The sequence below is a fragment of the Pleurodeles waltl genome, chromosome 3_2 (assembly GCF_031143425.1).
Source record: "Pleurodeles waltl isolate 20211129_DDA chromosome 3_2, aPleWal1.hap1.20221129, whole genome shotgun sequence".
Classification (NCBI taxonomy): domain Eukaryota; kingdom Metazoa; phylum Chordata; class Amphibia; order Caudata; family Salamandridae; genus Pleurodeles; species Pleurodeles waltl.
In genome coordinates, this window is record NC_090441.1 from 118,104,462 (window position 1) to 118,117,491 (window position 13,030).

At 41.7% G+C, this 13,030-nt stretch overlaps 1 protein-coding gene across 6 annotated transcripts in view; it reads right to left on the minus strand.

Moving 5' to 3' along the window:
- Positions 1-288: 288 nt before the first annotated feature.
- The window catches only part of SH2B2 (SH2B adaptor protein 2), a 423,267-nt gene continuing 410,525 nt past the window's right edge, over positions 289-13,030 (minus strand). For 5 of the 6 annotated variants that reach the window (XM_069226948.1, XM_069226946.1, XM_069226944.1 and 2 more), the window contains one exon: positions 289-1,541. In XM_069226948.1, coding sequence (XP_069083049.1) covers positions 1,246-1,541 — 296 coding nt within the window. In that variant the 3' untranslated portion in view covers positions 289-1,245. The remainder of the gene's footprint in view (positions 1,542-13,030) is intronic. The other variant, XM_069226947.1, reaches the window with a different exon arrangement.

Genomic DNA, 13,030 nt, shown 5'->3' on the forward strand with positions numbered 1-13,030 from the left:
TTTTACATTCACTTTTGTGAAAGTGAAAAGGTATAGAATCAGCACATATCACACGACAAAACCATCCCTGTAAGCTCGATAAGTGCTGTAGCCAGAATGTATGCTGCACAAGTAAACCACACCTTTTGTTTGAACACACAAGGAGCTTGCTTAAAAGCACGCAACTTTTCCATGGCGAGCACAAAATTAAAACATCGAAGACAATATTTACGTTCTTAATACTGTTCATCAAAATCAGTTCAACGACACACTGATCTTTCTAAAAATAAATAAAAGTCAACCAAGGTGTTCCTTTCTTTTTTTTAATGAAATACCAGAGCGCTTGGTAATTTGCTGCCCGGGTCAACAGTTTGTAGTAACAGTTTGTAGTGACTCCCTGATCTTTGGTAGTAACAGAACATCTATGCCGCGCTCCGTTTCCTGTAGCTGGGATGGTACCAGGGTTTGCAGAACATCATCCCTGGCATCAGTAGTGTGCCTAGCTCACTGCTGCATGAACAGCTGCCGAGTCTGAGAAAATGACGAGAACTGAACACAAATATCTGCCTTTTGGTGAGTGGGCCGGCGGCTATCAACTAACACAAGCTAACCAACAGGAACACACCTGACAATGCCGGATTGTTAACCGTTCCCCAGTCCTACAGCACAGGCTGCCGGCTACTGTCAAAGAGGTGCCTACCGTCCTGGCGGAACACAGCCTCTAAGTCCTACCAGGACCCTAAACCATGCAGTAAGAATCCTACACCACAAAAACAAACATGTCTATAATGCTACAGTATGATAAAAAGGTCTAAAAATACTGATTAGGCAATTTACAAGTTCAAAACCATTTAGTTTATAATAAATAACGAGCAAAAAAACAAACGTTTTACTTCAGACGTCAAACTAGGCTGCTAATATTTACGGCCTCCCTGAAAATGTTTGTATTGTTTCTTTGAGTGAATGGAACCTAGTTCTGGTCACAGCATGAGCAGCACTATCAGCAAGAAGGTGCAGTTTGAATGTCCGCCCTGCAGTAGGCATCTTTCTACAGGCACTGGTGACTGAGCAACGTGTTGAGAGATCTTACAGAGATTCCCAGCAGAACAACTTCAGGACAGTTTGGGCACCATGAAAAAGAAACCCCTTTGGGCTAAGGGGGGGCTTGGTGAGCAGGAGCCAATCTGCTTCTAACTACTTGAACTGCAACACTGGAGTTGCATGTCTGTCAGCTGAGGATCTCCATCAGTTCAAATGGCGGTCTAGTCAATAGAATGAGTACTGGTTCTCCACCGCGCGGGTCCGGTTGCGCGAGCCCTCGCTCTCGTGGTAGTCCTCTGTGGTGATGACAGGCGGTTCCAGCAGGTGCTCTGAACTGCTGCTGCGCGCGCTCAGGCTCCCATCTACTCTGTGGTAGAGGGGCTGTACAGCAGGTGCGCCCGCCTCTGAAGGGGATGCAGGTATTACACTACCTGGGGCAAAACTGGCAAAATAGTGTTGAGAAGGGAGGTCAGTCCGGCAGCTGGGCAGAGGAGGAGGAACAGTCTGCAAAGGTCCCTCATCTGTAAGATAACAAGTAAAGGAGTATTATTTAAACACAGAAGTAAATGCAATAAATGAATCCATATACATACTGCATGGTTAACCAAGAAATCTGTCTGCATTTTCTTCTCAAATAGATTATACTAAGCAGTTTACTATTTTATCAATAGAAATCAATTAGTATTTGCCGTTCTCTATAAACATCGGAAGTCAAACACATTTAATTCCCAGCCGAAGTTATATTCTTCAGCCTACCCAGAGAACTGTTCCTTGGCATTCACCAGAAAGGTTAATATTAACCCCATTACTACCGTACCACTATGTCAAATTCATTATTACCTCAATTGCCATTAATGAGACATACCAGCACTGCATCAACATTCAAGGTAAATTTGATTTAGAATAAGGTTTAGACTAAAGTTAATTATTTTTTTATTTCACTTGCTTCGTTTAGGGTACTATCCCATTATTTTTATTTAAATATGGGTTACAATTAGGGGTAGTGTTGTGGTTAGAATAAGGTTTCTTGTGTTTGAAAATTTTCATTTAGGTTTACGGTTAGGTTAGTAATATTTTAATGTATACTAACATACTCAAAAATAAAAGTAACAGGATGAGAATAGCATTATATATTTTATTTAAGTAAATTTAGTTTAATTTAGAAGTATTGATTTCATTTAAGTTATTAGCATTTCATTTATGACTAAACTTAATACAGTTAACACAAGCTCATTTCTTTTCTTTATTTAAAATTAGTTAGGTAGGGATTAGTTTAGGGACAGCATTAATTACATTTGCTTTTATTTTATTTAAAGTCACAGCTACCAATAGGGTTTAAACAAGTGGACTTTTTACATTTAATTTAATTTATGATTAGAGTCTAGTTTAGTCTTACTGTGAAGGTTGTAATTAGGATTAGGATGGGGGGGGAGGGGGGGAGGCCTGGTTTAGCGTACGGATTGCTCAGTCAGAAATGTGACCGATATCCATCCGCTGTATTAGGATCTCCATAGGCTATTATGGTATCGTAAAATGGCGGACGGGATATCCGTCACATTTGTGACGGAGTAACCACCTGCGGCAAACTCTAAATCGGGCGCCAAGTGATCAAAGTTCAAAGTTATGGGTCGACATAATGGGCATTAAAGTTTATGGCTATGATGTTGTAGTAACTGCAGGTTAAAGTGGCTGTTTCAAAGTAATGGAATGGGGAAGTAATGGTGGTCGCTGTAATGCCACCACAACCACTGCAAGCAAAGAGGTCTCGTTAGATGTATGTGAAAGACTGCTTATAAAAAGTAGGGCACAACAACGTATCCATTACTGTGCAAGGGTAACAACGTCCAAGCAATGAGCCCTTTTCAACCTGGGCATGGTACACAATTCACAACATTTGGTACAGTGCTGTACACCTTGAAATATTACTATGGTAAATGGCATATCACATGCCTTAAAACGTATTAATATGTCAAGGGTAACTTTCAGTCACAAAATAATTCATCAACAGTCGTACAATAAAATCAAACTAACAGACAATATCATACCAGACAACTGACAAGACAAACATATCAAAAACCTTTGAGAAACAGATTTCAAAGTGGCGTATTCAGTATATCAAAACCTTTTAAGAAATATATTTCAACGCAGAGTATACTTTTGCTCTGTCATATATAAGTATCTCAAATATTTTTAAATAAAACACCAACCTAGAAATTATCACATAATTTAAACTGGGAACTACAGATCAAATCATATCATATGTCCAGAAACGTGATATCCAACGACAAATCTTAGACTAGCAATTTTTTCAGTAAAGGTAGGTATTTCTCCAAGTGTAAATTCCTACTCTTTCAATTCTGCCTAATCTCTCCTTCAACACACTTCGGTCAGACACACACTCCCACGTGTCAAAGGGAGTCTGACTTTGTCTCTACACGAAAGGTAGTCCTTAACCAGATTTCCGATAAGATTAGGGCAATCAGACAGAATATCAGCCTTACCATTTCCCATGAGAGTCTTTGTGGTCCAACAAACCTTTAATGAAATTCTTTCTATATCAGCAAGGATGAGTAGTCTTCCATCATCAAAACTCTGAAGCCAAGAAATTACTCTCTAGACCGCGCTCTTGCTAATATTGTAAAGAACAACTTCCACAACCTTGTCTCTACTTTGAATCTATTAAATGCATCATTATACCACGACTTTTCAGAGACATATTAAAAATGTTCAAATTACCCCTTGCCTTGAAAAGCCCAATTTTGAGCCAGGACTATTATCTCAATATTGGGACAGTATCAGATTGGCCTTGCAGGGGTGTGGAATTTATTAAAATATCTACTTGTCCAGGGGACAGGTTGCTTCTCAAATCTACTTGTCCTGTAAAAAGATCTACTTGTCCCTTTGGTGCCATGTAGTGTGGCGACAAATTATGGCAGCAATCTCATTATGTAAGAGCTCTGATAATAGCCTCTCTGATTATGCGAGGGCTACTACCATAGTAGGGCTTGAATACTTGCGTTTCAATCCCTACTGTAGCAATTTCCTTATTTTGCCACCTTTCTGCAGATCTGCATACTGGGGCTGGAGGAAGCAGTAAGCAATAGTTCCAGGGCTGGAATGCCTTTGAGTCTGCAAACCTACTAACCTGCATGTTTTAAAGATTTTCACCAGCTTCTCTCTAATATTTTCCCATAATAAGAAAGGTTGGACATTTACTCCTGACAATGGCAGAATTAGAACTTCTTACAGGGTTGGGAAGAAAGTGGCTGGAGGGAAAATGAACTTGCAAATGCTCAATAGATTTTCACATGAGCAAATCTACACATGCGTATTTACCCATGCTAAAATACAGTTCACCAATATTTGATAGGGGTACGACATATACCATGGGTGCACTTTTGTGACTTTAAGAATTTGGGGCCACATGTAGGTAGGTTCAGATTTGCGACCCACAAATTGCGAGTCAGAGCGACTCGCAATTTGAGATTTGCAAATCCGAATGTAGGATGGTGTCCCTGACACCATCTGTGATTCGCAAGGGCTTCGCAAATGCCCACCTAATGAATAATCATGAGGTTGGGTCGCATTTTTCGACCCCCTTGTGAATGGCGGCCCTCAAAGGGATAGTGGCCTGCTGGAGACAGCAGACCACCATGTCTGTGACTGCTTTTCAATAAAGCAGTTTTTTGTTGTTGTTTTTTTTGTAATGCAGCCCGTTTTCCTTAAAGGAAAACGAGATGCATTACGAAAACGAAAAATGAAACGTTTTCGTTTCATTTGCCTACTCCGAAAAAATGTTTACAGTGACATTCACAATGGGGAAGGGGTTCCATTGGGACTCCTTCCCTTTTGCGAAAGTGTTAGCACCCATTTGAAATGGGTGCAAACTGCGATTGGTTTGCGCCCGCGTTCGCGGTCACAAAACAATCCCACATTGCACTGCGAGTCGCAATTAGGAAGGGAACACCCCTTCCAAATTGCGAGTCGCAAGCCCGTTTTGCGATTCGGTAACCAGGTTACCGAACCACAAAACTGGGTTTGTGCATCGCAATGTGCTTTTTGCACATCGCAAACAGCGAAAGTCGCTGTTTGCGACATGCAAAAAGCTACCTACATGTGGGTCTTGGTCCCTAATTAGGTCTGGTGTGAACTAAGACATTTTGTTTTTATTAAACTTCTATTTCTCTCTCTTTCGGCTGGCTTTACTATGAGTGATCGCATTCTGCTCTTCCACAAGGAGCATATTGGCACACAAAGTAGTTTTGTTCAGTGTCAGGAACTACAGTGGCAATCAGCGACGTAACGAAACTGGAGGGTGCCCCTTTGCAAAGAACTTGGAGGAGCCCCCTCTCCAGACTCACTCAGGGCAGGTGCTGTGCTGAAGGGGCCCCCTGGAGGGCGGCTGCGGGCCGTTGTTATGCCACTGGTGGCAAATTGTGCTTTCAGATTTCAAAAACTTTTTGGGTTTTTTTTTGCCAGTGTTTGTTACAATGTTGAGGGCCTGGTCGCTCCCACAACAATAAAGTGTTACAAAAGCCATGTCAAAACAAGACACGCATTGATGAAACTAAAAGACTTATAAAAATACGTGAGATCAGTTGGCTTTGTCAGTGTTTGTTTATTTTCATGCTTCCCATAATCGTATTGAAAATGGTTACACTGATTTTCCATTAGAAGTATTTTTGGGAAATACTAGCATGCATCAACACATTTTACTAAATGACATTTCATTTGCATATAATCAGAGAGCATTCTGGGAGCATTATACTTAGCCTCATAGCCTAAACTTTTCAAACATGTGTATACACGTCTTTTTTTTTTTAGTACTGGAACCAACGTCAGTAGTGAAGTGTGACCTTAAAACATTTACTTACAGCACTCACCCTAATAATGAAGGTTTTCAAATAATGAACCATAAATACAAGTTCGAACAGCATTATCTTTTGGTAACACATTACCTCAACTGCAGAGAGTTCCACTCTCTGTAAACAGGCAGCCAAAGGGTTTGTGCTGCAGAGGGTTGGGCCTACTTGTCCCAAGGACAAAGTACACATAAAAACTTGTTGCCCTTGACCCCAAACAAGATGTCCCGGGCGTCGGGCAATAGGAATTCCACATCCCGGAATATGTCTAACAACGCACATAACCTCATTACTGTCAGGGAACAGTTGGTGGCAGACTATCAACCTGGCTCTACCCATAATGGAACCACTCTGCAAACATTGGACAATGTCTATCACATGTTGGACAGTGGTGACTCCATTTACTCATTCTTCTGGACTTGTGGATGACAGACAACATGGTTGACATTGACATTCGTATCCAGACTTTAAAATATCACATGCACTTTTATGGTAGGGACTTGAGCTGGTTCTCTTCCCTTCTCATTGAGTCATCACATTTTGAAGATTAGATTGAGAAGTTTTGATTAAAGTGTGTTGTGGGTTTTGTAGTGAATCCTAGTTTGTTTTAATGGGATACAGAAGTTAGCTAAGCCTTTGGCTTGCAGACTTGTGCCCCCGTCACCTAGTGACTTTTGCCCTATTTAGCTCGCTCTGTTTTAGCGCATTTATTTGATTAAATCTTTTAAGATGGCTGCTTTGTTTTTAGTTAGGCCCATGTTTTAGTTTTGCGTTATCAGTGCCACTGTGTTAAGGCGTCAATATCAAGCGACAAAGATAAACACACTGTAGGTGTTCACATTAGGTACTTTCCCTCTTCACGCTTTCGAGGGAATTGTTTATGTAAATTACTGTCCCAAGCATGTCTTGTTATCTATTGTTTGGGAATAGACCTACGTCAGGAGACCAAGCAGATCTATATAAATACTCCTCACTTAAACAGATAGTCAGAGGGATTCCGACCAGATGCCATCGCTGCTATTGATGCTGCACATCGCCTTGACGCTGACCCAGTCTTCGTGTCCCTACGGAGTCTGAACTGTGTCCCTACGGAGTCTGAACTAGAGACCTCATTCCAAGGGAACAAGGGTTGGGGTGGGCCTCTTCTCATGGACATGGCATTGGCAGATTGGGTTTAACATAGCTAGCTCTCTTTTAGGTTAGAGGTTAGGCTCATTATGCTAGGGTATTAGGATATATTTCACATTTCATGTCTTCTCATGTTATTGTAAGATGGTGGGGGTCTTTAGGATAATGAACAGTGCAAGAAACAGAATGGTAAAGACAAGAGTCATTAATACAATCATTGCAGCCCATGCGACTTATCGCAGATTGCGGTTTTGCTAAATAAAACCTATTGAAACGTTACTGCATCTTCTTCATTGCCTGTCTTTGATTGAGACATTGAGTTAATGTGAGAAAAGGGTAATCTCGGTTAACCACAACACTCCCTGAGATTTCACACTCTTGAGTCCATGCGTAAAGGCTGCCACAAATCACCTTTTACTGTTTGGGTTTTTGGTGAGGTGCTGCTTGTAAGCCAGGAGGGTTGGGACGACAGTTGCGACTTGTTGTAAGATTGGCATAGTCGCCTACAAACATGAGTATTGTCATCCTTAAACCAGCAGTCTTGCCTACAGCAAGAGTCAAACTACAACAGTTTCCTCTGGTTTATATACTAGCCCCTTCTCTCTTCAAGCTGCACATGGAGCTTATGATTATGATCACTGAAAAAATTTGTCTCCATTCATGAATAAGCTGATATATCTAAAAAGAAAATTCAACTCCAAGGGACATTCACACTCTCCAATCATGTGTAAAAAAAACCCTCAATTTATGGTTTCATGAACGTTTACTTACACTCAAAACAAAGAAAGCCAAATTCACCCTGATTACATCCTAACACATAACCAAGTTTGACCCTTTCTTATTGAACGTCATGACCACATAAGGTTTCTCACCATCACTTGTAAAATCACAGTTTTTACTTTAACTTCTGAACTCAGTCTCATTCCACACCTAAATCAGGTAGTCCAATCTGCCAACCTCTTCATCCACTAAAAAACACAAACACAATCCCCCCCAAGACCATCTGAAAACTGCTGTGCAACTTCTTATCTCAAGGCCCTACATAGGCAATGCTATCCAACAGGGTATCTACAAGCATCCCTCAACCCACTCTCTGCAATATTGCACTCCATAGCTAACCTGGCCACAAGTTCTAAAAAGGTCTACATCACTACAATTTGCAAGATATGCATGGCCTACACTTACTAACTAAAATCAAGTTCAATTTATGCTACCTCACCTATAAAGTCTTACAAATGAATAAAACCCTCATACCTGGCCGAACATCTATTTCATGTAGCCTAAGAGAACTAAGAAGCCAAACATCCCTATAACTCAAAGTAATTAAACTCAAACCTCACTTGCTCAGAAATAGTCCTTTGTTGTTAACACCTATGAGTAAAACTACTGGACCTAAACTTCATGTGTCAGGAATATCCAAAAAACAGACTGCTTTTTCAGCATCTACCTAAATTAATGTGCTCTCTCCATCAATTTAATTGACAACATGCATGCATTCAAACCTTTCTAGTTCTAGACTACCTAGCTTGCTGTAAAAACTGCTACCACTATGGTTATTGCTACTATCCTTTTCAATGTTTCCTGCTTTCCTGTTCTTCATTTAAGTTTAAAGTGTACAATAAAACTGATTTGGCAACACTAACAAGAAGAAAATCAATGCACATTCCCATAGTATTCCTAAATAAATATGAATAGAGGGTGCTCATACACTAAAACACATCATTGCCATGATGTGCCTCCCGGAATTCTCCAAAGAAAACTGGTAACAGACAAAAAAAAAAGAAAAATATAACGGAGCACACCAAAATGTTCTTAATATACAAATGTAAAGGGTCAATAGTGACTCCTGAATTTGAAACAAGAAAACAGATATATTCTCACAATACTATTATACATTAGCAACCCTGGTGTAAGTTCTCTTATTCACATATAATTAACAACTCCTTAGCACATATGAAAAAACCTATGATTTATTAACAAAAAACACAACGTATAATGCTAATCATAGCCCATAACAAACTAATACATTGAACACACACTAACAATTGACGATTACAAACATCATAATGAATTCTCCATATACAAATGCAGACTTGAAGTTATTGGGCCTAACAGATATGTGTTGAGCCCATATGTAGCATCAGCCGACACGTGTTTCGTCCAAGACTGGACTTCAAGACTTATTTTCTCCACAGGTTCCTAAATCCCAAAACGATATCTCAAACTTGAAAGGAATATCACTTATGCCCATTTGTTACTATGGGTCCCAAACAGAACGTTTTCCTCCTCATTATAAATGTTATGTCAACTACCAAACTCTCCAATGGTCCCAACAGCAGTAAGTGTTTACATATATCCCATGACTAGAGAAGAACGTCACTAATGACTATTCCTCTGCCTGCATAATAACATTTGAAACGCCATCAGTCCGCGTCGCGTCTCACTCCAACATAACGTATTGAACTAAGAAAGAAGACACTGGTCCCGCATTGCGCACCTTGCAGGTGTATTTCAAAGCGGCCGCGGTTAACTGGGTGGGGCCGCAAGTACGTTCATGTCCCAGAGCCAAACACAGGTGACTTCCATGTGCTGGCTGCCACAGACTTCAGAGCAGGGGTATTGGGGTAGGGTGGTGGAGTGGGTGGACTCCTGACTCCATGGGGCCCTGCCAGGTGTTTACAGAAGCCCCCTTCCCCCTCCCAGAGTCTCACCACCATGGCAGCAGGGGTTAGTGAAGCGGTCTCCGCAAACAAAGCGGGCTGCCATCTTGCGCTCAGTGTTGGTGGCAGAGCCTCACATCCTGGTCTCACACTCCTGGATTATTGCAGGAGCACCTCCAAAGTCCTGGATGCACAAGGGATCCAGCCCTGTGGAATCGGGAAGGCAGCAGCTGCTGTAGGAGGCCAGGGAGATGGCGGGTGGCAAGTAGCTCCTTCATCCAGGTGGCTACTCTATCTGCAGATTCCTTACCTGGAAAACAATCCCCACGTGTGAGACTGGACCCGGAAAACTTCAAAACAACAAGGTTGCACAGTTTCTTTCTGGGTTTTTTCTCCAGCCTTAGAGGTGAGAGGACAGATTGACATTGGTGAAGAAATGCAACACCAAAATATTGCAAAATGAGATCTTATTATCTTTCCTGATAACTCCTTATAACTCATCCATCAAACACGGAGGTAGCAGGTTTGGTGAGGATGCAGGTAGAGTATCCACAAGAAAGATGGTTACCGCAGGTAAGTAACTTTTTTCTGATGGATACTCCTACCTGCAGATTCCTCTCCTGCAGAACAGATTTCACACCAATACCCTGGCCAGGAGGAGGCTTATTTATTAGATGGTTAGACAACAAAATCCTGAAAGACAGATCTGGCAAAGTGTCCATTCTTATGCACCTGCTCATCCAGGCAATAATGCCTTGCAAACGTATGCAAGGAGATCCACATTGCCATGTTACAGATGTCTACAATAAGAACACCTCAAGCAAGTGCAGAAGTGGTTGACTTAGCCTAGAGGAATTGGACCCTATTCCTTTCAGGAGGCTCTTTCTTGGCTAAGGCATAGCAGGTGTTGATGCAGACGCTGATCCACCAAGACAGAGTCCTATTCTATACAGCTTTATCCATTTTGGCTGCCAAGGTAGCCAACAAAGAACTGGTCATCCAACCAGAATTCTTTGGTGCAGTCCAGGTTGTAGTTACCCACCTGCTGAGGATCTAACAGATACAACTGTTTCTTCTCTTTCACAGGATGCAGTAGAGGGTAGAAAGTCGATGAGTGATGAATTGGGCAAGATGGAAATGTGTGACCTTAGGGTGGAAAGCAACCCTGGTTCGCAACACCAACTTATCTGAAGGGATAGAGGTGAAAAGAGGCCTGCAACTCAATGGATTGTCTATCCTAAGTGATATCAACCAAAAACACAGTTTTGAAGGTCAACATACAAAGAGTACAAATGAGACAGGACTCCAATGGAGTCCCCACCAAAAAGGTAAGAACTAGATTCAAGTCCTATTGAGGAACCACAAAGGGAGATGGAGGAGAAAGACTGGCGAGGCCCTTGAGAAAATGCATTACAAGAGGGGACCTTAAACAGGTATGGCTGATCTGGCAGACAGAACAAAGCAGACAAGGCAGTTAAATAACCCTTTTGAGAGCCAATTGCACATTGCCTTTGAGCAAGGTAAAGTGCAAATTACAGCTGATTGTCCCATCTTACGGAATGAGTAGAATTAGTGGAGGGGTGACCCGGAGGGAAAATGAAGTCTATCACATCTGGTTGCAGCTGAAAGGAGCTCAGCTTCCCCACTCAATCTCCAAAGTCACAGAGATTGGGGTGCAAAGCCAATGCCCTCAACTGGGAGAGAAGGTCCAGCCTGAGTGGAAGGCGAAGCAAAAGTAGAGGAAGAAGAGGAGGGTTGCAAGGCATGTCCACAGCCTTTACCTCTGTACTGTCAGATGAGAGGGTTCTGCTCCTGCAAGAAAGCTGGTGTGTACTCCCAGGACCCAATGAAGGCACATAGTCTGAAGCCATGGAAGTTCTTGGTCAGAGGTGAAAACTAAAGACCCAAAGACCTGGCTGCAGCTTTACTGGCCTTAAGCCGCTCCAGCACTGAATCAGCCTTATTTACAAAGAAGCAGCTGCCTTTGAAGGGGAGATCCATCAAATTTGCCTGGACATTGATGATAAATTGGACATTCTGAGCCAAGGGTAGCGCTATATCATCATGGAGTCCCATTGTTCTAGTTACGGAGTATGCTATGTCCAGACCAGACTTTATAACATGCTGGTAGGCATTCTACCCATTCGCGATGGTCTCCTTAAAATGATCTTTCATGTCAGCAGGCACATGTGGGGAAAATCATTTGGGTAACATCCCCCAAGGGCTGGTTGTAACGAGCGAGAAGGCAGTCAAGTCAAGAAGCTCTGGTTCAGAAGACGAAGGTCCCGTAGGAGATGGAGAGCAATGAGGGTACTTAAATCTGAAATGCTTCTTCTCCTTCCACCTGTGCTTCCTCTTTCTATTGGCTGAAGAGCGGGAGCTGAATTTGACTCCCACTACTTGATGGCCTTGGGATGCATTCTGAAGCAGGAGGAGCAGATCTTCAACTCACAGTTTGTTCCTCATGGTCTTACAAGGTTTAAATCCAGACTTTTTTGGTAGGAGACATGGTACTGATTAGTTTAAATTTGGTGAGGAAATTTCCTCAGAGACCGAAGCTCTGGATCTCCATAGGAGTGGGAAAAAGAAAACTGGCATTGATTCGCTTGGGCAGGCACTTTATGGCTTTGGTGGCATCGCCTGATGTCAATTCCGGTGCTGGCTAACTCCAGAGCCCTGTACTGGCGAACTCGTTGCTTCGAAGTTGTCATGAACCAGCCTGTCGATTGTTCTACAAGTGAGGAATCTGCAGGTAGAAATATTCATCAGAAAGCAACTTTGGTAAATAGAACCCCAATTTTTGAGAATTAAATTAGATTTTGCAACCATACTTATATACTATTAAGTTGGTTTAGAAGAGTCTCCATTCAGGGGATAAGGGAAACAAATGTTTAATAAATATTTATTAGGCAGGTCGCAATATGCAGCCACCTGTAACATCCTGATGGGATGTGGTCTGCACATCACCATCCCCTTGACTGAATTCCAAAAGAGAAAATTAAAACAAAAATAAACAGAAGTAGCCCATGCTCCTTAAAGCAAGTGGTGCTGTTTAAAAAAAAAGAAATATATATATATATATATATATATATATATATAGAGAGAGAGAGAGAGAGAGAGAGAGAGAGAAATTTAACTAATACCCAAAGACCACCATCTGATTCTCTCCCAAAAGAACCTCTCCACCTTTAAGAATCATTTACCACCTCTTTTTAGGAGTTGGTAACTCCGGAAGAGTTGGTAAATCTTTGAGGAGTCAGCTTCCAATAGATTCCCAAAGAGAATCAGTTACCATTTCATTTGAGAAGTCAGTAACTTCTTCAATGGTTTGCGATTAAAATTGTGGTCTGAAACCACTGA